The sequence below is a fragment of the Pseudophryne corroboree genome, chromosome 6 (assembly GCF_028390025.1).
Source record: "Pseudophryne corroboree isolate aPseCor3 chromosome 6, aPseCor3.hap2, whole genome shotgun sequence".
Lineage (NCBI taxonomy): Eukaryota > Metazoa > Chordata > Amphibia > Anura > Myobatrachidae > Pseudophryne > Pseudophryne corroboree.
Window position 1 is genome coordinate 689,286,363 of NC_086449.1, and position 26,710 is coordinate 689,313,072.

The window sequence follows — 26,710 nt, forward strand, 5'->3', positions numbered from 1 at the left end:
AGCACCCAGTTTGTTGGGTGCATACAGGATAACAGCAAGTCAGTTTTCCTGACTCCAGCCGTCCTGGAACCCGATATTTTCAGGGCCCTGACAACATCTAGCAACTTGGAGTCCTCCAAGTCCCTAGTAGCCGCAGGTACCACAATAAGCTGGTTCAGGTGAAACGCTGACACCACCTTAGGGAGAAACTGGGGACGAGTCCGCAGCTCTGCCCTGTCCGAATGGACAATCAGATATGGGCTTTTGTGAGACAAAGCCGCCAATTCTGACACTCGCCTGGCCGAGGCCAGGGCCAACATCATGGTCACTTTCCATGTGAGATATTTCAAATCCACAGATTTGAGCGGTTTAAACCAATGTGATTTGAGGAATCCCAGCACTACGTTGAGATCCCACAGTGCCACTGGAGGCACAAAAGGGGGTTGTATATGCAGTACTCCCTTGACAAACTTCTGGACTTCAGGAACTGAAGCCAATTCTTTCTGGAAGAAAATCGACAGGGCCGAAATTTGAACCTTAATGGACCCCAATCTGAGGTCCATAGACACTCCTGTTTTCAGGAAATGCAGGAATCGACCGAGTTGAAATTTCTTCGTGGAGCCTTCCTGGCCTCACACCACGCAACATATTTTCGCCACATGTGGTGATAATGTTGTGCGGTCACGTCCTTCCTGGCTTTGACCATGGTTGGAAAGACCTCTTCCGGAATGCCTTTTTCCCTTAGGATCCGGCGTTCAACCGCCATGCCGTCAAACGCAGCCGCGGTAAGTCTTGGAACAGACATGGTACGTGCTGAAGCAAGTCCCTTCTTAGCGGCAGAGGTCATGAGTCCTCTGTGAGTATCTCTTGAAGTTCCGGGTACCAAGTCCTTCTTGGCCAATCCGGAGCCACGAGTATAGTTCTTACTCCTTTACGTCTTATAATTCTCAATACCTTGGGTATGAGAAGCAGAGGAGGAAACACATACACCGACTGGTACGCCCACGGTGTTACCAGAACGTCCACAGCTATTGCCTGAAAGTCTCTTGACCTGGCGCAATACCTGTCCAGTTTTTTGTTCAGGCTGGACGCCTTCATGTACACCTTTGGTCTTTCCCAACGGTTCACAATCATGTGGAAAACTTCCCGATGAAGTCCCCACTCTCCCGGGTGGAGGTCGTGCCTGCTGAGGAAGTCTGCTTCCCAGTTGTCCACTCCCGGAATGAACACTGCTGACAGTGCTATCACATGATTTTCCGCCCAGCGAAAAATCCTTGCAGTTTTTGCCATTGCCCTCCTGCTTCTTGTGCCGCCCTGTCTGTTTACGTGGGCGACTGCCGTGATGTTGTCCCACTGGATCAATACCGGCTGACCTTGAAGCAGAGGTCTTGCTAAGCTTAGAGCATCATAAATTGCCCTTAGCTCCAGTATATTTATGTGGAGAAAAGTCTCCAGACTTGATCACACTCCCTGGAAATTTTTTCCCTGTGTGACTGTTCCCCAGCCTCTCAGGCTGGCCTCCGTGGTCACCAGCATCCAATCCTGAATGCCGAATCTGCGGCCCTCTAGAAGATGAGCACTCTGTAACCACCACAGGAGCGACACCCTTATCCTTGGAGATAGGGTTATCCGCCGATGCATCTGAAGATGCGATCCGGACCATTTGTCCAGCAGATACCACTGAAAAGTTCTTTCGTGGAATCTGCCGAATGGAATCGCTTCGTAATAAGCCACCATTTTTCCCAGGACTCTTGTGCAATGATGCACTGACACTTTTCCTGGTTTTAGGAGGTTCCTGACTAGCTCGGATAACTCCCTGGCTTTCTCCTCCGGGAGAAACACCTTTTTCTGGACTGTGTCCAGAATCATCCCTAGGAACAGCAGACGTGTCGTCGGAAACAACTGCGGTTTTGGAATATTTAGAATCCACCCGTGCTGTCGTAGAACTACTTGAGATAGTGCTACTCCGACCTCCAACTGTTCTCTGGACCTTGCTCTTATCAGGAGGTCGTCCATTTTCTTCGAAGAAGAATCATCATTTCGGGCATTACCTTGGTAAAGACCCGGAGTGCCGTGGACAATCCAAACGGCAGCGTCTGAAACTGATAGTGACAGTTCTGTACCACGAACCTGAGATACCCTTGGTGAGAAGGGCAAATTGGGACATGGAGGTAAGCATCCCTGATGTCCCGGGACACCAAATAGTCCCCTTCTTCCTGGTTCGCTATCACTGCTCTGAGTGACTCCATCTTGATTTGAACCTTTGTAAGTGTTCAAATATTTCAGATTTAGAATAGGTCTCACCGAGCCTTCTGGTTTCAGTACCACAATATAGTGTGGAATAATACCCCTTTCCTTGTTGTAGGAGGGGTACTTTGATTATCACCTGCTGGGAATACAGCTTGTGAATTGTTTCCAATACTGGCTCCCTGTCGGAGGGAGACGTTGGTAAAGCAGACTTCAGGAACCTGCGAGGGGAAACGTCTCGACTTTCCAATCTGTACCCCTGGGATACTACTTGTAGGATCCAGGGGTCCTGTACGGCTCCAGCGTCATGCTGAGAACTTGGCAGAAGCGGTGGAAGGCTTCTGTTCCTGGGAATGGGCTGCCTGCTGCAGTCTTCTTCCCTTTCCTCTATCCCTGGGCAGATATGCTTATGGGGACGAAAGGACTGAGGCTGAAAAGACGGTGTCTTTTTCTGCATAGATGTGACTTAGGGTAACAACGGTGGATTTCCCAGCAGTTGCCGTGGCCACCAGGTCCGATGGACCGACCCCAAATAACTCCTCCCCTTTATACGGCAATACATCTTTGTGCCGTTTGGAATCTGCATCACCTGACCACTGTCGTGTCCATAAACATCTTTTGGCAGATATGAACATCGCACTTACTCTTGATGCCAGAGTGCAAATATCCCTCTGTGCATCTCGCATATATAGAAATGCATTCTTTAAATGCTCTATAGTAAATAAAATACTGTCCCTGTCAAGGGTATCAATATTTTCAGTCAGGGAATCCGACCAAGCCACCCCCGCGCTGCACATCCAGGCTGAGGCGATCGCTGGTCGCAGTATAACACCAGTATGTGTGTATATACTTTTTAGGATATTTTCCAGCCTCCTATCAGCTGGCTCCTTGAGGGCGGCCGTATCTGGAGACGGTACCGCCACTTGTTTTGATAAGCGTGTGAGCGCCTTATCCACCCTAAGGGGTGTTTCCCAACGCGCCCTAACTTCTGGCGGGAAAGGGTATACCGCCAATAATTTTCTATCGGGGGAACCCCGCGCCTCATCACACACTTCATTTAATTTATCTGATTCAGGAAAAACTATAGGTAGTTTTTCCACACCCCACATAATACCCTTTTTTGTGGTACTTGTAGTATCAGAAATATGTAACACCTCCTTCATTGCCCTTAACAAGTAACGTGTGGCCCTAAAGGAAAATACGTTTGTTTCTTCACCGTCGACACTGGAGTCAGTGTCCGTGTCTGTGTCTGTGTCGACCGACTGAGGTAAAATGGGCATTATAACGTCCCTGACGGTGTTTTAGACGCCTGGACAGATACTAATATGTTTGCCGGCCGTCTCATGTCGTCAATCGACTTGCAGCGTGTTGACATTATCACGTAATTCCTTAAATAAGCCATCTATTCCGGTGTCGACTCCCTAGAGAGTGACATCACCATTACAGGCAATTTGCTCCGCCTCCCAACATCGTCCTCATACATGTCGACACACACGTACCGACACACAGCACACACACAGGGAATGCTCTGATAGAGGACAGGACCCACTAGCCCTTTGGGGAGACAGGGGGAGAGTTTGCCAGCACACACCAAAAACGCTATAATTATACAGGGACAACCTTTATATAAGTGCTTTTCCCTTATAGCATTTTAATATATGTAGTCATATCGCCAAATCAGTGCCCCCCCTCTCTGTTTTAACCCTGTTTCTGTAGTGCAGTGCAGGGGAGAGCCTGGGAGCCTTCCCACCAGCATTTCTGTGAGGGAAAATGGCGCTGTGTGCTGAGGAGAATAGGCCCCGCCCCCTTTTCGGCGGGCTTCTTCTCCCGTTTTTCTGAGACCTGGCAGGGGTTAAATACATCCATATAGCCCCCAGGGGCTATATGTGATGTATTTTTAGCCATAAAAAAGGTATTATACATTGCTGCCCAGGGCGCCCCCCCAGCGCCCTGCACCCTCCGTGACCGCTGTGTGAAGTGTGCTGACAACAATGGCGCACAGCTGCAGTGCTGTGCGCTACCTCAGGAAGACTGAAAAGTCTTCTGCCGCCTGCATCTGGACCTCTTCCATCTTCGGCATCTGCAAGGGGGGTCGGCGGCGCGGCTCCGGGACGAACCCCAGGGTGAGACCTGTGTTCCGACTCCCTCTGGAGCTAATGGTGTCCAGTAGCCTAAGAAGCCAATCCATCCTGCACGCAGGTGAGTTCACTTCTCTCCCCTAAGTCCCTCGATGCAGTGAGCCTGTTGCCAGCAGGACTCACTGAAAATAAAAAACCTAAAAACTTTTTCTAAGCAGCTCTTTAGGAGAGCCACCTAGATTGCACCCTGCTCGGACGGGCACAAAAACCTAACTGAGGCTTGGAGGAGGGTCATGGGGGGAGGAGCCAGTGCACACCACCTGATCCTAAAGCTTTATTTTTGTGCCCTGTCTCCTGCGGAGCCGCTAATCCCCATGGTCCTGACGGAGTCCCCAGCATCCACTAGGACGTTAGAGAAAATATATATATATATATCACACTAGTACTGCAGCCGGACAGGTATATATATTATGTAATGACGGACCTGCTGGACACTGTCTGTCAGCACTGCAGACTCCTAAAGTAAGCTACTAGTATCAAGAAGATAGAAAAAAAAACCACGGGTAGGTGGTATACAATTATGGATGGACGAGCGACTGCCGACACAGAGGTAGCTACAGCCGTGGACTACCGTACTGTGTCTGCTGCTAATATAGACTGGATGATAATGAGATAAAATTAAAATATATATATATATATATCACACTAGTACTGCAGCCGGACAGGTATATATTATGTAATGACGGACCTGCTGGACACTGTCTGTCAGCACTGCAGACTCCTAAAGTAAGCTACTAGTATCAAGAAGATAGAAAAAAAAACCACGGGTAGGTGGTATACAATTATGGATGGACGAGCGACTGCCGACACAGAGGTAGCTACAGCCGTGGACTACCGTACTGTGTCTGCTGATAATATAGACTGGATGATAATGAGATAAAATTAAAATATATATATATATCACACTAGTACTGCAGCCGGACAGGTATATATTATGTAATGACGGACCTGCTGGACACTGTCTGCAGAATGCGTTTATAAAAACACCACACGACGAGTGTTTAACTTTTTCAGGCAGACAATCACAATATACTGGTGGTCAGCAGACAATCACAATATACTGGTGGTCAGTGGTCACTGGTCAGTCACACTGGCAGTGGCACTCTGGCAGCAAAAGTGTGCACTGTACTTAAAATATGTACTCCTGCTATAACTGCTCCCCAGTCTCCCCCACAATTAAGCTGTGTGAGCAGTGAGCACTCAGCACAGTCAGATAATGATATACAGTATTACATATGATGCAGCACACTGGGCTGAGCACAGATATGGTATGTGACTGTGTCACACTGTGTATCGTTTTTTTTTCAGGCAGAGAACTGATTAATTAAACTGGTGGTGGTCACTGGTCACTGGTCACACTATCAGCAAGAAGTACTCCGTCCTAAGCAGACAATCACAATATACTGGTGGTCAGTGTGGTCACTGGTCAGTCACACTGGCAGTGTGGCACTCTGGCAGCAAAAGTGTGCACTGTACTTAAAATATATTATTTATGTACTCCTGCTCTAACTGCTCCCCAGTCTCCCCCACAATTAAGCTGTGTGAGCAGTGAGCACTCAGCACAGTCAGATATACAGTATTACATATGATGATGCAGCACACTGAGGCTGAGCACAGATATGGTATGTGACTGTGTCACACTGTGTATCGTTTTTTTTCAGGCAGAGAACGGATTAATTAAACTGGTGGTCAATGGTCACACTATCAGCAAGTAGTAGTACTCCAGTCCTAATATGCTCCCCAAAATTAGTAAATACTAAATAGTGTCTCTAACTCTCTACTCTCTTCTCTATAAACGGAGAGGACGCCAGCCACGTCCTCTCCCTATCAATCTCAATGCACGTGTGAAAATGGCGGCGACGCGCGGCTCCTTATATAGAATCCAAGTCTCGCGATAGAATTCGAGCCTCGCGAGAATCCGACAGCGGGATGATGACGTTCGGGCGCGCTCGGGTTAGCCGAGCAAGGCGGGAAGGTTCGAACCTGCCTCGGACCCGTGTAAAAAGGCTGAAGTTCGAGGGGGTTCGGATTCCGAGGAACCGAACCCGCTCATCACTACTGGAAATTATGGTTATTGAGGTTAATAATACTATGGGATCAAAATGACCCCCAAATTCTATGATTTAAGCTGTTTTTGAGGTTTTTTTGTAAAAAAAAAACGAATCCAAAACACACCCAAATCAGACAAAAAAATTTCATGGAGGTTTTGCCAAAACGCGTCTGAATCCAAAACACGGCCGTGGAATCAAATCCACAACCAAAACACAAAACCCGAAAAATTTCCAGTGCATATCACTAATTACAAGGACACCTTGCTAGCAGAGATTGTACAGACTGGCTTTGCATCAAAGGGGTAACGTTCTCCTGTTAGCTGGATATAATACCATATCTGTCTGTTTATTATTAACTACTGAGTTTCAGGTATATAAGGAGCATGGCTAGCCCACAGATTGTATCTACAATTGGGAATGGGTGACCAATCAATGTTGAAGTAACATTTATATAGTGCATTCTATAAAATATATGCAGCAGCTGATTGGTTGCCATGGGCAACTTCTCCACTGGCTCACTTCTCCACACTTTTCACTGCTTCATGAATAGACCACTTTTATCTGTATATGCTATTTAACATGTGATTTTAATATTAAATTTTAATGATGATTTTAATATTAATTATTTTTTTATGTACCCGGCCACATTGTGTACATTTTGATAATTTTCCTCTGCATACCCATTGTGCTACATACCCCCCCAGCGCTGTTCTCCCTTTTAGAGGCATCGCTGTTATGGCCATTTATTGTTTTTTTCTCTCAATGTCTTACAACTCTCCCACTGGATTCAATAGTTCTCAGCATAGCATTTTCCTAGTTAACTCCTAGAAACACCCATTTCTCAGATAAAGTGACCCGATCAATCCATCAGCACTTGCGATCTCGGGGCCTGATTCACTATAATTTGGTAATGTGAGAACGCATGCACTGAGTGATTATCAGAACACTGCGCATGCTCTGCAAATGCATTGCGCATGCGCTGCGGTCAACATGCGATGGCTCTGCGTATGCAGCCTAAGTGTAAGGAGAGCACAGTTTGATTGACAGGATGTGACCTTTGCGGGTGGTAACATGGCATTTGTGGGGAGTGGTTGGGAAAACGCAGGCGTCTCATGGCCGTTTTAAGGGCGTCATCTGCGAACGCTGTGATGAAAAACATGGCACCCGGTGCGAATGCATTCACATTATTTTGAGTGGGCATGGGTCAACCGCAACTGTCGACTGTGCTCGTTTTTTGTGTATGCATTTTGACTCTGATTTGTGAATGCATCAGTCGGAATCTTTTATCCTTTCTGGGCAGCTCTTCACATGCAGTTATTAGCAGTCGCAGGTTTGAGAAAATTGCCATTTCAGCCTCAATAGCAACCATAGTGAATTAGGCCCTCTGTGTGCCTGATTTCTTTGTATGGTGCATGTTGAGATGATAGGTGCCATTGCAATATGGAGAACACCTTAGTTATTAAGCAGAATTATGAGTGTTCTGGTTCTCCTGATGCATGTTTACATGATATTTGCAAGCACAAATCAGCAAAGTTCTATGTACCTTAATTGATGAAAATTACTGGGACCTTCATTGAATGGGAACCTATGTATGACAATAGCAGTTCCACTCTGTCCAAAATAGCAAAATGTTGTACAATTATTATTATTAAGAGTAAAAGCATAGAAGATAAAAAAGTGGAAGCGCTGAATTACTTTGTATGTGATTGCAGTGATTGTGCACAGCGGACGCATTGTATCGGGATTTGTAGGGTTAGTAAATGGATTTTCTCATTGAGAAAAACCTGTATAGTTACTTGAGATTAAGTAATAATATGGTACAAAGAGAAATGATAAGATCTAAGCCTCTAATCCAGGGCTGGCCAAACCAGTCCTCGAGATCTACCAACAGGTCACATTTTCCAGACCTCCTAGCTGGTGCACAGGTGTAGGCATTACTAATTAAGATGTGCTGCATTCATTCCTAACTGACAATTCTACAGGTCTCCAGGAGGTCTACCAACAGGTCACATTTTCCAGACCTCCTAGCTGGTGCACAGGTGTAGGCATTACTAATTAAGATGTGCTGCATTCATTCCTAACTGACAATTCTACAGGTCTCCAGGAGGCCTGGAAAACATGAACTTTTGGTAGATCTCGAGGACCGGTTTGGCCAGCCCTGCTCTAACCCATAGCAAGTGGAAAAATAAGATTTTAATCCTACCGGTAAATCTTTTTCTCCTAGTCCGTAGAGGATGCTGGGGACTCCGTAAGGACCATGAGGGGGGGGGGGGGGGGGGAGGGGGGCATAGACGGGCTCCGCAGGAGACATGGGCACTATAAAGAACTTTAGAATGGGTGTGCACTGGCTCCTTCCTCTATGCCCTCCTCCAGACCTCAGTTAGAGAACTGTGCCCAGAGGAGACGGACAGTACGAGGAAAGGATTTTGTTAATCCAAGGGCACTCCATCCACACCGTTTAACATGGAATATACTCATCCAGTTAACAGTATGCAACAAAACAGTATCAGGCAAAGACTGATTACAACTGTAACATAACCCTGATGTAAGCAATAACTATATACAAGCCTTGCAGAAAATAGTCCGCACTGGGACGGACGCCCAGCATCCTCTACGGACTAGGAGAAAAAGATTTACTGGTAGGTTTTAAATCTTATTTTCTCTTACGTCCTAGAGTATGCTGGGAACTCCGTAAGGACCATGGGGTTTATACCAAAGCTCCAGACCGGGCGGGAGAGTGCAGACGACTCTGCAGCACCGACTGAGCAAACGCAAGGTTCTCATCAGCCAGGGTATCAAACTTATAGAACTTTGCAAAAGTGTTTGAACCCGACCAGGTAGCTGCTCGGCAAAGCTGTAAAGCCGAGACACCTCGGGCAGCCGCCCAAGAAGAGCCCACCTTCCTAGTGGAATGGGCTTTTACAGAATTTGGTAACGGCAATCCTGCCGTAGAATGAGTCTGCTGAATCGTGTTACAGATCCAGCAAGCAATGGTCTGCTTCGAAGCAGGAGCGCCAACTTTGTTGGCCGCATACAGGGCAAACAGTGCTTCTGTTTCCTAACTCAAGCCGTCCTGGCTACATAGATTTTTAAGGCCCTGACCACATCCAGGGACTTGGAGTCCTCCAAGTCATCCGTAGCCACAGGCACCACAATAGGTTGGTTCATTTGAAACAATGAAACCACCTTGGGCAAAAATTGAGGACGAGTCCTCAATTCCGCTCTATCCATATGGTAAATCAGATAGGGGCTCTTGTGAGACAAGGCCGCCAATTCAGACACCCGCCTCGCAGATGCAAGGGCCAACAACATGACCACCTTCCAAGTGAGAAACTTTAATTCAACCGTCTGAAGCGGTTCAAACCAGTGAGAGTTTAGGAACCGTAATACCACGTTAAGGTCCCACGGTGGCTGGATGTGCAGCACTCAATTTACAAAAGTCTGGACTTCTGGGAGAGAAGCCAATTCCTTCTGAAAGAATATAGATAGGGCCAAAATCTGTACCTTAATGGAGCCTAACTTCAGGTCCATATCCACTCCTGTCTGTAGAAAGTGGAGAAAACGGACCAGATGGAACTCCTCCATTGCAGCATGTTTGGCTTCACACCAAGAAACATATTTCCTCCAGATATGGTGTTAATGTTTTGCCGTCACCTCCTTCCTAGCCTTTATCAGTGTAGGGATGACTTCTTCCGGAATACCTTTCCCAGCTAGGATTCGGTGTTCAACCGCCATGCTGTCAAACGTAACCGTGGTAAGTCTTGGAACACGCAGGGCCCCTGCTGTAACAGGTCTTCCCTGAGAGGAAGAGGCCACGGATCTTCTGTGAGCATTTACTGAAGATCTGAGTACCAGGCCCTTCGAGGCCAATCTGGAACAATGAGTATTGTCCGCACTCTCTTTCATCTTATGATTCTCAATATTTTTGAGATGAGAGAACACATAGACCGACTGAAACATCCATGGTGTCACCAGGGCGTCCACCGCTACTGCCTGAGGGTCCCTTGACCTGGCACAATACCTCCGAAGCTTCTTGTTGAGGCGTGACGCCATCATGTCTATTTGTGGAATTCCCCAGAGACTTGTTATCTCTGTAAAAACTTCTTGATGAAGTCCCCACTCTCCTGGATGGAGATCGTGCCTGCTGAGGAAGTCTGCTTCCCAGTTGTTCACCCCTGGAATGAAGACTGCTGACAGAGTGCTTACGTGATTTTCCGCCCAGCGAAGAATTCTGGTGGCTTCCACCATTGCCACTCTGCTCCGTGTCACGCCTTGGCGGTTTACATGAGCCAGTGCTGTGATGTTGTCTGATTGAACCAGAACCGGTAGGTCGAGAAGAAGATTCTCCGCTTGTCGTAGGCCGTTGTATATGGCCCTCAATTCCAGGACGTTGATGTGCAGACAAGCCTCCTGGCTTGACCATAGCCCCTGAAAATGTCTTCCTTGTGTGACTGCTCCCCATCCTTGGAGGCACGCGTCCGTGGTCATCAGAACCCAGTCTTGAATGCCGAACCTGCGACCCTCTAGAAGGTGAGCACTCTGCAGCCACCACAGGAGAGACACCCTGGCCCTTGGGGACAGGCTTATCTTCTGATGTATTTATAGATGGGACCCGGACCACTTGTCCAGAAGGTCCCACTGAAATGTCCTCGCATGAAATCTGCCGAAAGGGATGGCCTCGTAGGCTGCCACCATTTTCCCCAGAACTCGAGTGCATTGATGAACAGACACTCTTTTTGGTTTTAGCAGGTCTCTGACCATGTTCTGGAGGTCCTGGGCTTTTTCCATTGGGAGAAAAACCCTCTTCCATTCCGTGTCCAGAATCATGCCTAGGAATGATAGTCGAGTCGTTGGAATCAACTGTGACTTTGGCAGATTCAGAATCCAACCGTGCTGTTGTAGCACACTCAGGGAGAGCGATACGCTCTTCAGCAATTGTTCTCTCGATCTCGCTTTTATCAGGAGATCGTCCAAGTACGGGATAATTGTGACTCCCTGCCTGCGCAGGAGCACCATCATCTCCGCCATCACCTTGGTGAAAATTCTCGGGGCCGTGGAAAGCCCAAACGGCAACGTCTGAAACTGGTAATGACAGTCCTGTACAGCGAATCTCAGGTACTCCTGATGAGGAGGATATATGGGGACATGAAGGTATGCATCCTTTATGTCTAGTGACACCATAAAATCCCCCCCTTTCCAGACTGGAGATCACTGCCCGGAGCGATTCCATCTTGACTTTGAACTTTTTCAAGTACAGGTTTAGGGATTTTAGATTTAAAATAGGTCTGACCGAGCCATCCGGCTTCGGGACCACGAACAGGGTAGAATAGTACCCTTTTCCCTGTTGGACTAGGGGAACCTTGATAATCACCTGCTGTTGACACAGCTTTTAAATCGCAGCTAACACTACTGCCCTCTCTGGGGGAGAAGCTGACAAGGGCGACTTGAAAATCGGCGAGGGGTCACCTCTTCGAATTCCAGTTTTTAGCCTCTGGATACAATTTCCATCGCCCAAGGATCCACGTCTGACCAAACCCAGACCTGGCTGAAGAGTCGAAGACGTGCCCCCACCGGCGCGGACTCCCTCAGTGGAGCCCCAGCGTCATGCGGTGGATTTAGTAGAAGCTGGGGGGGACTTCTGTTCCTGGGAACTAGCCGAAGCAGGCGTTCTTTTCCCCCCCCTGCGCCCTGCACCCATCAGTGCCCGCTCGTGTGTGTTGTGTATGGGAGCATTGGCGCGCAGAGTTACCGCTGCGCCTTACCTCGGGGAAGATCAGAAGTCTTCTGCCGCCTTTGAAGTCTTCTTTCTTCTTATACTCACCCGGCTTCTATCTTCCGGCTCTGTGAGGAGGACGGCGGCGCGGCTCTGGGGCGAACGGCGAGGGGAGACCTGCGTTCCGACTCCCTCCGGAGTTAATGGTGTCCAGTAGCCTAAGAAGCAGGACCTATCACTTAAGTAGGTCTGCTTCTCTCTCCTCAGTCCCACGATGCAGGGAGCCTGTTGCCAGCAATGCTCCCTGAAAATAAAAAGCCTAACAAAATTCTTTTTTCAGAGAAACTCAGGAGAGCTCCCTGTAATGCACCCAGTCTCCTCTGGGCACAGGAATCAACTGAGGTCTGGAGGAGGGGCATAGAGGGAGGAGCCAGTGCACACCCATTATAAAGTTCTTTATAGTGCCCATGTCTCCTGCGGAGCCCGTCTATACCCCCCCCCCACCATGGTCTTTACGCAGTCCCCAGCATCCTCTAGGACGTAAGAGAAACTAGATTTCAGCAGTCTAGTCATATACGAAAGTTATTATCTGACTCATTAATATGGGTTATAGAATAGTGCTTCTTATATTATTTAATTAAAAGCTAAGGAATACATCTGTTTAATGCCTAAGAAAAAGCTTACTAGATAAACCTACTAAGTCCCATTGATTTGGCGACCCCACATGGTAAAGCAACCGTTTCCTGAGACACTAGTAGCAGTTTCCCACCATCCCTATCAAGTAATGGGGCAGATGTATTAACCTGGAGAAGGCATAAGGAAGTGATAAACCAGTGATTTGTGCAAGGTGATAAAGACACCAGCCAATCAGCTCCAATATGTAAATTAACAGTTAGGATCTGATTGGCTGGTGGCTTTATCACCTTACACATATCACTGGTTTATCACTTCCTTATGCCTTCTCCAGGTTAATACATCTGCCCCAATGTTTGCCTACCCCTTATCTATCCCTGCATAAAAAAATTCTGGATAGGGACGTATGTGAACCTGTTTGGTACACATCTGCTGTATGTAAATATGGGGTATATGCAATTGCGGTTGAAATGCCGAAAATGTTGAAAAATGGGTTATTTTCGACACAAAAAAACCTGTCGAATTTGATTCGACAATGCAATACAGTACTTTTTGACAAAAAACCTGCCGTTTCATTTTCGACTTTTGGCAATTCGACTTTTTTTCAATTCGACATGTCTGCAATGTTAAAATGCGGCTTTTCGACAAAAGTATATTCAATTGAAGAATGATGATTCGACAGTCATTTCGTCAATTTCATTCCGACTCATTTTCCTGTCGTGTTCTAATAAAATTTTTTAAAAACATGAATTTCTTTGTGCTTTTTTATTGCTAATAGCATATCTATTTATATTAGAAGGGATTATCTACTTGGTTTGTCCTTAGGAGCCACAAGTATTATTTAATCGATTTTTTTAAATAATTTTTGTTTTGTTTTTACTAACTACAATAATATGGAGAGACTTTGACTTTGCGGTCAGCGGTAGACCGTGAGGTTATGTGGGGTCACTCTTGTGGTCTACCGCTGACCGCAAAGTTCCCACCATTGGATACAATGGAGCGTCTATGCGCTACAGTGTATCTCGAGTGTGCCGCCTGATTGACAGCTCAGGCGCGCACAGCCAATCAGAAGAGTGCCATGATGTGGCGCTCCCTGATTGGCTGAAGGGACCCTCTTTGACAGCAGTCACGGGGGGTCCCGCCAGTCGGAGAAAGGGGTCCCATGTGTAAACATGGGACCCCTTTCAGTGCGTGGTCAGTGTTATCCGTTTTTTTTATTTTGCCAAGTACGTGGATTACAAACAAGAAGAGAACCGATCTACACTGGATTGTTGTGAGTATAATTTTATTTACAGGTACCCCGTGGATTCTACGTGGAGAAGGGGACCGACTCTTCTTGTCAACATAGGTAAGTATGTATGTATGTTGGTGTGCATGTATGTAATAAAGTTATACTGTCACGGTGTGTGTGTACTGTTTTTATTTGGGTATTTTTTTTGTAGCAGAACTACAGGTACCAGCGGGCCCGTTTTCTCCCATGCATGCTGGTACTTGTGGTTCTCCAAGTACCAGCTTGCGGGGGAGGCTTGCTGGGACTTGTAGTTCTGCTACAAAAAAACAATATTCTTTTTTTGGACACATTAGCCATGTGTCCAAAAAAAGAATATTGTTTTTTTGTTGCAGAACTACAAGTCCCAGCAAGCCGCCCTTGGATGGGGGGACAGCCTCTGGCTTCACCCCTGGCCCTTGGATGGCTGGACCCCTTGATTTAAGGGGTCCCCACTCCTCCAGGGTACCCCGGCCAGGGGTGACTAGTTGGGGATTTAATGCCACGGCCACAGGGACCTATATAAAAGTGTTCCCCGGCTGTGGCATTATATCTCTGGCTAGTGGAGCCAGGTGCTGGTGTGAAAAATACGGGGGACCCCTACGCCTTTTGTCCCCCGTATTTTTTGCACCAGGACCCGATGCAAAGCCCGGTGCTGGTTGTTAAAATACGGGGGAACCCCTGTCATTTTTACCCCCATATTTTAACAACCAGGACGGCTCAAAGAGCCCAAGGCTGGTTATGCTTAGGAGGGGGGACCCCACGCAATTTTATTCACAATTTTTTTAACACTTTTGTGCCGTCCATGAAGTCGAATCCAGGCCGCCCACTGTTCGTCAATTGGTCCGTTTTTCAACAGCGGGACTGTTGAATCCATTATTTATTGAATATGACGAATTCAGGTCCCGGCGGGAGGGTTTCGACTGTCGAATTGTGTCGAATTAAAAAATGGTCGAATTCCAGCCGGAATTCGGCCGCAATTGCATATACCCCTATGTATCTTATGCAGCAAACATCCTACAATTGTGCATTAGTGGATAATAATAGCAAGCCCAAATCTATAGGGATTAGTGAACTTTCATCTCATGCAGTTGCCCCCAAAATCTTACCACACAATCCAAGAAACTGCCCAGTAATAGATTAGCTAGGACTTGGAAAAACCTGTGCCCTCCCTCCTGCCATGAACCAAACAATTACAGCACATGTCACAGTCATGGAAAAAGAACATCATTTCTCCATGATAGGGGACGTGTTTTGTACAGGTCTGAGCCTTGTGGCTGTTCAGAGAGAGATAACCTTCCTTTTCACTTCACCAGCCTATGAGACTCCTCTTGGTACTGTAGCTCTTATAAACATTGTCTCATTACGCGTTTTCTGTTTATTTGAAGTATTAACATTTGCTCTGTAACCAATTTTAAATAATATTTAAAATGTCATATAAAGCCAATTACTGCTCATTTTCCCCAAAAATTCTTCTGATTCATTCCTGCCAGAGTAGAATCACTATGACACTCCAGCCCTTTATGTAGCTCTTTTATGTAGAAACATTTATCCTATAAATGACACATTAAAGTGCCAGATTTATCACAATCCACAATTTTAATGCAGATCTGATAGATCATCGACACCAAACTTCACAAGGTGAAAATGTAAATGTCATTATGCCTGGAGTTTGCACGGTGCTGTTGCTGAGACACGGGCAGGGCCATTTTAATGTATAGGCAAACTGGGCGGCTGCCCAGGGGACCAAAATTCTAGGGGCCTCCGAGCAGGGGAGGGTTGTTGTCACACAATCAGAGCGGCAAGGGAGCATCCTCTGTCTGCCTCCAAGCCTGAAGCCAGATGGTAAATGGCTGTCAGCATGCTGATTGGGGGATGGCTGGAGCTATCCACTAATCAGAGTTCTGACACCCATTCATTGTATGGAAGCATGTGGAGAGATGGCACGGGACTGAAGGAGGGGCATGTTGTGGTTTTTTTTAATTGGTTCCTGTGAATGATTGTGTAGGGGCCCCAGTCATAGCTTTACCCGGGGCCTACAATGCTATTAAGACAGCCCTGGACACGGGCTTCAATAAGAGTCCGTCCCAGTGAAAAGCCGGAAGCAGAGTGATAGTTTACACTTTGAGTCCCTCGTTGCTAATGCTAACACATTGCTATCAGATGTACCCATTCCCAATTGTAGATTCAATCTGCCAACACATGCATTACCGGGGGCCAACAGAGAGCTATACAAGCGATCACTCTCTGAAAAAGTCTGCATTATACTACTATCAACTATAGGCTTACAGCAGCTAATGCCATCTTCAGCTTGGTTACATCCAACAATATACTGTAGCAGCCCCATAGAAACCTATCGAGGCTGCTTTGCAGTCAGAAATGGAGGTACATTGGCAGATATCAAATATCCGCAAATTTTCTTTAATAAATATTTCCCTAAAAAGCTGATCATGAGCAACATCTGTGGTAAATAGCTAACTACTGTATAACCTCACTTAATCTATATTTCAACAAAAATATAAGATGCATATATTTGGAAATGACTTACCCGCATAATCTGAGTCGCCTAACTTTGTTTTTGGCGGATTGATTGGACAATTTTCAATGTTGGAGGGTGGTGGTTCGTAATCCCCATCACTGTTACCATCATCATTATCATCTCCTGGAGTGGGCGACTCATAATCTCCATCATCATTTTCTTCATCTGGGTCTTCATAGTCGTCGTCATCCTGTAATTGAGCATAGCGCAAATAGGAAAGTCAGCAGAGCTCAACGTTTCTATACAATAAATGGTAAAAGATTCATTGCATGACCATTTGTCTGTCTATATCAATTAAGAAGATTGGGAGTTGAAAATAAAGCATTGTGCTAGGTGCAACCTCTGGGCACATAGGGGCTGATGCAGGGAAGGGACTATACCTATAAGGGCTCCACAGCAAAATCTCCCCCTCCCCCCAACTGCCACATACTACTCAGCACTTAGGGTTCTATTTACTAAGACTTGGACGGAGATAAAGTGGATGGAGATAAAGTACCAGCCAATCAGCTCCTAACTGACATTTTTCACACCCAGCCATGTGACATGACAGTTAGGACCCGATTGGCTGGGACTTTATCTCTGTCCACTTTATCTCTCTCCAAGGCTTAGTAAATAGATCCCTTAATCCCTGAGCCATGTGGGCGGCTTTTCCTTTCTTAGCACTGCAGAGTGGCACATCTGCTGTCCTGGTTGGCTCAGTGGGGAAGATGGATTAAGCCCGGAGAAGTGATAAAGCAGTGATAAGTGGAAGGTGATAATGCACCAGCCATTCAGCTCCTAACTGTCAATTTACATATTAGAGCTGATTGGCTGGTGCGTTATCACCTTGCACTTATCACTGCTTTATCACTTCTCCAAGCTTAATAAATCTGCCCCAAAGTTTTTAGGCTGTTGCTGGAAGGAGGTGTGGCTAAGGTCTGGGGATGTCCCGGCATGTTCAGCACAGCCACACCTCCTTCTAGCATCAGGGAAGAGGGATGGAGCTGGCAAAAACAGCAGATGTGTCTGCAGCAGCACACTACTAAGAAATGAAAAGCCACTCAGAAGGTGAGTGTTCGCCTGCTGGGGGAGGGCCAGGCCTTGGATGTGGCTAGAGCCCTGTGGCTGCCACACCCCCTACTCCTACTTTAGCTATGCCCTTGGTCTGATGCAGAGCAGAATGCGAATGGAGGTAAATTAGTCAGACCACTTCCCATCCACGTAACAGCGCAGTGTTTTTGTATTGTTAAAAACAACCCCTCCCCCTTCTTACATATGTAAGAAAACAACAAAAAATTCTGAAGCGCACTCACAAATGCTTGCTCAGTTATATGCCCTGGCAAAGAATGGAGTACCAATCATTGTAGGGGGAGCGGATTCGCTATTGGCTAATCCTGAGCCACTACATGGCCAGACCCGCTCACTGTGTAACTGGACTGGCCCATCTGGCCATCGGCCCAGATGGCATTTGCCAGAAGTTCCAGATGGCCAGTCTGGCCCTGGTCAGTTACCTACAGCTACTGCAGCTTCCACTCTGAGTAGATCCATGTCTCACCACCACTACTTGCAGGGATATTGCAGAGTGAAAGTGGGAGAAGCCAGGACAAGGCATGGTACAATTGCTGTGAATCGCTTCATCAAGCCCCGGGATCATCCACTTTATTAGGGAAGTGGGCTGAACCAGAGGTTGGTCAAATCTCCAGGGCCATAACCACAGCAGTGCGGCTGGTTCTGCTGCACATAGCACAGGATGCACTTGGAGCAGAACCGCCAAAACCATAATTTCAATTTGGATGTTGCCCACTGCTATGTATATCAGTAGAGGTGTCCCTGGCTCCTTCAGTGAAGCAGCCTAACTCACCTCTGCCATGGACTCCCCCAGCTCCTGTCTATAGGGTGACACGTCATGGCATCTTACTTCTCTACCACACTCCCACAGTGAATTGCTTAGTGAGGAGCTGTGTAAGGTGGCATGAATGGAGGGAGAGAAAGTGGGGCACTACTAATACTGCTACTGCTAGTACTAATGCTACTACTGCTGTGTGGAATAATGTGCAAGGGGCACTACTACTGTGCGACACATTGTGCAAGGAGCACTACTACTCTGTGGCAAAATTTGCAAGGGGTACTACTACTTTGGGCATAATGTGCAAGGGGCACTGCTGCTTTGGACATAATGTATAATGGACACTACTACTGTATGGCATGATGTGTAAGGGGCACTACTACTGTGTAGGATAATGTGCAAGGGGAACGACTACTGTGTGACATAACGTGTAAGGGGCACCACTACTGTGTGACATAACGTGTTAGGGGCACTACTACTGTGTGGTGTAACATGCAAAGAATACTACTACTATTGTGTGTCGTAATTTGCAAGGGGCAATACTGCTGTGTGGGGTAACAAGTAAGGGACACTACTCTTGTGTGACGTAAAATGTAAGGGACGCTACTGCTGTGTCATAAAGTTCATAAGGAACACTACTGTGTGATGTAAAGTTAATAAGGGACACTACTATTTGATGTCATTTGAATTGGGGGTACTTTTGTGTGGCCATGCCCCTTTCCCACAAGGCCACACCCTTTTTTTGGGCCGTGTACCAAACAAATGGGGGAAGAGCACCAATGCTCTTTCTGGCACAAGTCACCAAAATGTCTGCTACTCACAAAGTCATTTTGGACCGGGGAAATAGGGGTCCATATGTAGGGGTGAGCCTAGTCTCCAGCCTCATACCCCTCTGGAGAATAAGCACACAGAGGCTCGGGTAACCATTAGAGAGTACATGGTATGGCCCTCTTTCTATATATATATATATATATATATATATATATTTAAACGTCTCGGTTATAGAGTAGGACATGCAGTGAGATGGAGTCCCTTGATGTTGGGCTGCAAGCTTAAATGCATTGTACATTCCATGAACTGAAACCCCATTATTTATGTATGTACTGATGTATTGAGGTGAGTGAGCTTACTTATACCCCTTTCAGACTGACAGTAGCCGGGTCGCACCCGGGAATGTGTACACGGGTGCTTCCCAAGTGCGACCCGTTCAGACGTGCGGCCTGGCCTAGCATAATGCCGGGTTGGTGACGTCACTGCTGACGCTACCGGAGGCGGTGCTTGGAGATAATCATCTCCAAGCACCGCCTCCTCCTATGCAGAGAACGGGTGCCAGGTCGCCTTGACCCGGCTTACCCATTCACACTGCACCACATCCCGGGTTGATTCCGGATTCATCTACTGATGAGCGGGATCGGTTCCTCGGAAACCGAACCCCCCCCCCCCCCCCCAACCTCACCCATTTTACACGGGTCCGAGGCATACTCGGATTCTCCCGTATGGCTCGGTTAACCCGAGCGCGCCCGAACTTCATCATCCCGCTGTCGGATTCTCGCGAGTTTCGGATTCTATATAAGCAGCCGCGCGTCGCCGCCATTTTCACTTGTGCATTGGAAATGTTAGGGAGAGGACGTGGCTGGCGTTCTCTCCGTTTATTAAACTTGTATTATATAGGAGGAGTACAGTGCAGAGTTTTGCTGACAGTGACCACCAGTATACGTTGTCTGCCTGAAAAACACTCCATATCTGTGCTCAGTGTGCTGCATATATCTGTGCTCACACTGCTTTATTGTGGGGACTGGGGACCACCAGTATATTATATAGGAGAAGTACAGTGCAGAGTTTTGCTGACCAGTGGCCACCAGTATACGTTGTCTGCCTGAAAAACACAGCATATATGTGCTCAGTGTGCTGCATATATCTGTGCTCACACTGCTTTATTGTGGGGACTGGGGACCAGCAGTATTATATAGGAGGAGTACAGTGCAGAGTTTTGCTGACAGTGACCACCAGTATATATAGCAGTACGGTATGGAAGGCCACTGCTCTACCTACCTCTGTGTCGTCAAGTATACTATCCATATAGATTCTATCCCTGTGGTGCATTTTAGTTTTGCAGTTTGCTGACAGTGACCACCAGTATATATATATATATATATATATATAGCAGTACGGTATGGAAGGCCACTGCTCTACCTACCTCTGTGTCGTCAAGTATACTATCCATCTAGATTCTATACTTGTGGTGCATTTTAGTTTTGTAGTTTGCTGACAGTGACCCCCAGTATATATAGCAGTACGGTACGGAAGGCCACTGCTCTACCTACCTCTGTGTCGTCAAGTATACTATCCATCCATACCTGTGGTGCATTTCAGTTGTGCGCAGTATATATAGTAGTAGGCCATTGCTATTGATACTGGCATATAATTCCACACATTAAAAAATGGAGAACAAAAATGTGGAGGTTAAAATAGGGAAATATCAAGATCCACTTCCACCTCGTGCTGAAGCTGCTGCCACTAGTCATGGCCGAGACGATGAAATGCCATCAACGTCGTCTGCCAAGGCCAATGCCCAATGTCATAGTAGAGAGCATGTAAAATCCAAAAAACAAAAGTTCAGTAAAATGACCCAAAAATCTAAATGTAAAGTGTCTGATGAGAAGCGTAAACTTGCCAATATGCCATTTACGACACGGAGTGGCAAGGAACGGCTGAGGCCCTGGCCTATGTTCAAGGCTAGAGGTTCAGATTCACATGAGGATGGAAGCACTCATCCTCCTCTCGCTAGAAAAATGAAAATACTTAAGCTGGCAAAAGCACAGCAAAGAACTGTGCGTTCTTCTATATCACAAATCCCCAAGGAGAGTCCAATTGTGTCGGTTGCAATGCCTGACCTTCCCAACACTGGACGGGAAGAGCTTGCGCCTTCCACCATTTGCACGCCCCCTGCAAGTGCTGGAAGGAGCACCCGCAGTCCAGTTCCTGATAGTCAAATTGAAGATGTCACTGATGAAGTACACCAGGATGAGGATATGGGTGTTGCTGGCGCTGGGGAGGAAATTGACAAGGAGGATTCTGATGGTGAGGTGGTTTGTTTAAGTCAGGCACCCGGGGAGACACCTGTTGTCTGTGGGACGAATATGGCCATTGACATGCCTGGTCAAAATACAAAAAAAATCAGCTCTTCGGTGTGGAATTATTTCAACACAAATGCGGACAACAGGTGTCAAGCCGTGTGTTGCCTTTGTCAAGCTGTAATAAGTAGGGGTAAGGACGTTAACCACCTCGGAACATCCTCCCTTATACGTCACCTGCAGCGCATTCATCATAAGTCAGTGACATGTTAAAAAACTTTGGGTGACAGCGGAAGCAGTCCACTGACCACTAAATCCCTTCCTCTTGTAACCAAGCTCCTGCAAACCACATCACCAACTCCCTCAGTGTCAATTTCGTCCTTACCCAGGAAAGCCAATAATCCTGCAGGCCATGTCACTGGCAAGTCTGACGAGTCCTCTCCTGCCTGGGATTCCTCCGATGCATCCTTGAGTGTAACGCCTACTGCTGCTGGCGCTGCTGTTGTTGCTGCTGGGAGTCGATCGTCATCCCAGAGGGGAAGTCGGAAGACCACTTGTACTACTTCCAGTAAGCAATTGACTGTACAACAGTCCTTTGCGAGGAAGATGAAATATCACAGCAGTCATCCTGCTGCAAAGCGGATAACTGAGGCCTTGGCAGCTTGGGCGGTGGGAAACGTGGTTCCGGTATCCATTGTTAATTCAGAGCCAACTATAGACTTGATTGAGGTACTGTGTCCCCGGTACCAAATACCATCTAGGTTCCATTTCTCTAGGCAGGCGATACCAAAAATGTACACAGACCTCAGAAAAATACTCACCAGTGTCCTAAAAAATGCAGTTGTACCCAATGTCTACTTAACCACGGACATGTGGACAAGTGGAGCAGGGCAGACTCAGGACTATATGACTGTGACAGCCCACTGGGTAGATGTATTGCCTCCCGCTGCAAGAACAGCAGCGGCGGCACCAGTAGCAGCATCTCGCAAACGCCAACTCGTTCCTAGGCAGGCTACGCTTTGTATCACCGCTTTCCAGAATAGGCACACAGCTGAAAACCTCTTACGGCAACTGAGGAAGATCATCGCAGAATGGCTTACCCCAATTGGACTCTCCTGGGGATTTGTGACATCGGACAACGCCAGCAATATTGTGCGTGCATTACATCTGGGCAAATTCCAGCACGTCCCATGTTTTGCACATACCTTGAATTTGGTGGTGCAGAATTATTTAAAAAACGACAGGGGTGTGCAAGAGATGCTGTCGGTGGCCCGAAGAATTGCGGCCCACTTTCGGCATTCAGGCACCGCGTACAGAAGACTGGAGCACCACCAAACATACCTGAACCTTCCCTGCCATCATCTGAAGCAAGAGGTGGTAACGAGGTGGAATTCAACCCTCTATATGCTTCAGAGGATGGAGGAGCAGCAAAAGGCCATTCAAGCCTATACATCTGGCCACGATATAGGCAAAGGAGGTGGAATGCACCTGACTCAAGCGCAGTGGAGAATGATTTCAACGTTGTGCAAGGTTCTGCAACCCTTTGAACTTGCCACACATGAAGTCAGTTCAGACACTGCCAGCCTGAGTCAGGTCATTCCCCTCATCAGGCTTTTGCAGAAGAAGCTGGAGACATTGAAGGAGGAGCTAAAACAGAGCGATTCCGCTAGGCATGTGGGGCTTAATTCGCTTAACCAGGATTCACGGGTGGTCAATCTGTTGAAATCAAAGCACTACATTTTGGCCACCGTGCTCGATCCTAGATTTAAAACCTACGTTGTATCTCTCTTTCTGGCAGAAACAAGTCTGCAGGGGTTCAAAGACCTGCTGGTGAGAAAATTGTCAAGTCAAGCGGAACGTGACCCGTCACCATCTCCTCCTTCACATTCTCCCGCAACTGGGGGTGCGAGGAAAAGGCTAAGAATTCCGAGCCCACCCGCTGGCGGTGATTCAGGGCAGTCTGGAGCGAGTGCTGACATCTGGTCCGGACTGAAGGACCACCAACGATTACTGACATGTCGTCTACTGTCACTGCATATGATTCTCTCACCATTGAAAGAATGGTGGAGGATTATATGAGTGACCGCATCCAAGTAGGCACGTCAGACAGTCCGTACGTATACTGGCAGGAAAAAGAGGCAATTTGGAGGCCCTTGCAGAAACTGGCTTTATTCTACCTAAGTTGTCCTCCCTCCAGTGTGCACTCCGAAAGAGCGTTTAGTGCAGCCGCTCACCTTGTCAGCAATCGGCGTTCGAGGTTACTTCCAGAAAATGTGGAGAAGATGATGTTCATTAAAATGAATTATAATCAATTCCTCAGTGGAGACATTCACCAGCAGCAATTGCCTCCAGAAAGTACACGGGGACCTGAGATGGTGGATTCCAGTGGGGACGAATTAATAATCTGTGAAGAGGGGGATGTACACAGTGAAAGTGGTTAGGAATCGGAGGATGATGATGAGGTGGACATCTTGCCTCTGTAGAGCCAGTTTGTGCAAGGAGAGATTGATTGCTTCTTTTTTAGTGGGGGCCCAAACCAACCAGTCATTTCAGTCACAGTCGTGTGGCAGACCCTGTCACTGAAATGATGGGTTCGTTAAAGTGTGCATGTCCTGTTTATACAACATAAGGGTGGGTGGGAGGGCCCAAGGACAATTCCATCTTGCACCTCTTTTTTCTTTCATTTTTCTTTGCGTCATGTGCTAATTGGGGAGTATTTTTTTGAAGGGCCATCCTGCCTGACACTGCAGTGCCACACCTAGATGGGCCAGGTGTTTGTGTCGGCCACTTGGATCGCTTAGCTTAGTCACACAGCTACCTCATTGCGCCTCTTTTTTTCTTTGCATCATGTGCTGTTTGGGGAGTATTTTTTTGAAGTGCCATCCTGTCTGACACTGCAGAGCCACTCCTAGATGGGCCAGGTGTTAGTGTCGGCCACTTGGGTCGCTTAGCTTAGTCACACAGCTACCTCATTGCGCCTCTTTTTTTTTTTTTTGCATCATGTGCTGTTTGGGGACAATTTTTTTGTAGTGCAATCCTGCCTGACACTGCAGTGCCACTCCTAGATGGGCCAGGTGTTTGTGTCGGCCACTTGGGTCGCTTAGCATAGTCACACAGCTACCTCATTGCACCTTTTTTTTTCTTTGCATCATGTGCTGTTTGGGGAGTATTTTTTTGAAGGGCCATCCTGTCTGACACTGCAGTGCCACTCCTAGATGGGCCAGGTGTTGGTGTCGGCCACTTGGGTCGCTTAGCTTAGTCACACAGCTACCTCATTGCGCCTCTTTTTTTCTTTGCATCATGTGCTGTTTGGGGACAATTTTTTTGTAGTGCCATCCTGTCTGACACTGCAGTGCCACTCCTAGATGGGCCAGGTGTTGGTGTCGGCCACTTGGGTCGCTTAGCTTAGTCACACAGCTACCTCATTGCGCCTCTTTTTTTCTTTGCATCATGTGCTGTTTGGGGACTATTTTTTTGAAGTGCCATCCTGTCTGACACTGCAGTGCCACTCCTAGATGGGCCAGGTGTTTGTGTCGGCCACTTGGGTCGCTTAGCTTAGTCACACAGTGACCTTGGTGCGCCTCTTTATTTCTTTGCATCATGTGCTGTATGGGGACTATTTTTTTGAAGTGCCATCCTGTCTGACACTGCAGTGCCACTCCTAGATGGGCCAGGTGTTGGTGTCGGTCACTTGGGTCGCTTAGCTTAGTCACACAGCTACCTCATTGCGCCTCTTTTTTTCTTTGCATCATGTGCTGTTTGGGGACAATTTTTTTGAAGTGCCATCCTGCCTGACACTGCAGTGCCACTCCTAGATGGGCCAGGTGTTTGTGTCGGCCACTTGGGTCGCTTAGCGTAGTCACACAGCTACCTCATTGCGCCTCTTTTTTCTTTGCATCATGTGCTGTTTGGGGAGTATTTTTTTGAAGTGCCATCCTGTCTGACACTGCAGTGCCACTCCTAGATGGGCCAGGTGTTTGTGTCGGCCACTTGTGTCGCTTAGCTTAGTCACACAGCGACCTTGGTGCGCCTCTTTTTTTCTTTGCATCATGTGCTGTTTGGGGAGTATTTTTTTGAAGTGCCGTCCTGTCTGACACTGCAGTGCCACTCCTAGATGGGCCAGGTGTTTGTGTCGGCCACTTGGGTCGCTTAGCTTAGTCACACAGCTACCTCATTGCGCCTCTTTTTTTATTTGCATCATGTGCTGTTTGGGGACAATTTTTTTGAAGTGCCATCCTGCCTGACACTGCAGTGCCACTCCTAGATGGGCCAGGTGTTTGTGTCGGCCACTTGTGTCGCTTAGCTTAGCCATCCAGCGACCTCGGTGCAAATTTTAGGACTAAAAATAATATTGTGAGGTGTTCAGAATAGACTGAAAATGAGTGGAAATTATGGTTATTGAGGTTAATAATACTATGGGATCAAAATGACCCCCAAATTCTATGATTTAAGCTATTTTTTGGGGTTGTTTGAAAAAAAACACCCGAATCCAAAACACACCCGAATCAGACAAAAAAAATTCGGTGAGGTTTTGCCAAAACGCGTCCGAATCCAAAACACGGCCGCGGAACCGAACCCAAAACCAAAACACAAAACCCCAAAAATTTCCGGTGCACATCACTAATATATATATATATATATATATATATATATATATACACACACATACATACACTGCTCAAAAAAATAAAAGGGAACACTAAAATAACACATCCTAAATCTGAATGAATGAAATATTCTTATTAAATACATTGTTCTTTACATAGTTGAATGTGCAGACAACAAAATCACACAAAAATTATCAATGGAAATCAAATTTATTAACCTATGGAGGTCTGGATTCGGAGCCATCCTTAAAATTATAGTGGAAAAACACACTACAGGCTGATCCAACTTTGATGTAATGTCCTTAAAACAAGTCAAAATGAGGCTCAGTGGTGTGTGTGGTCTCCACGTGCCTGTATGACCTCCATACAACCCACACAAGTGGCTCAGGTAGTGCAGCTCATCCAGGATGGTGCATCAATGGGAGCTGTGGCAAGAAGGTTTGCTGTGTCTGTCAGCGTAGTGTCCAGAGCATGGAGGTGCTACCAGGAGACAGGCCAGTACATCAGGAACATGGAGGAGGCCGTAGGAGGGCAACAACCCAGCAGCAGGACCGCTACCTCCGCCTTTTTGCAAGAAGGAATAGGAGGAGCACTGCCAGAGCCCTGCAAAATGACCTCCAGCAAGCCACAAATGTGC

General features: G+C 47.1%; 1 protein-coding gene across 8 annotated transcripts in view; it reads right to left on the reverse strand.

The window, feature by feature from the left end:
* The window catches only part of LOC134933242 (lymphocyte cytosolic protein 2-like), an 881,523-nt gene that overhangs the window by 561,128 nt on the left and 293,685 nt on the right, over positions 1-26,710 (reverse strand). For all 8 annotated transcript variants that reach the window (XM_063928300.1, XM_063928301.1, XM_063928302.1 and 5 more), the window contains one exon: positions 16,577-16,757. In XM_063928300.1, coding sequence (XP_063784370.1) covers positions 16,577-16,757 — 181 coding nt within the window. The remainder of the gene's footprint in view (positions 1-16,576; positions 16,758-26,710) is intronic.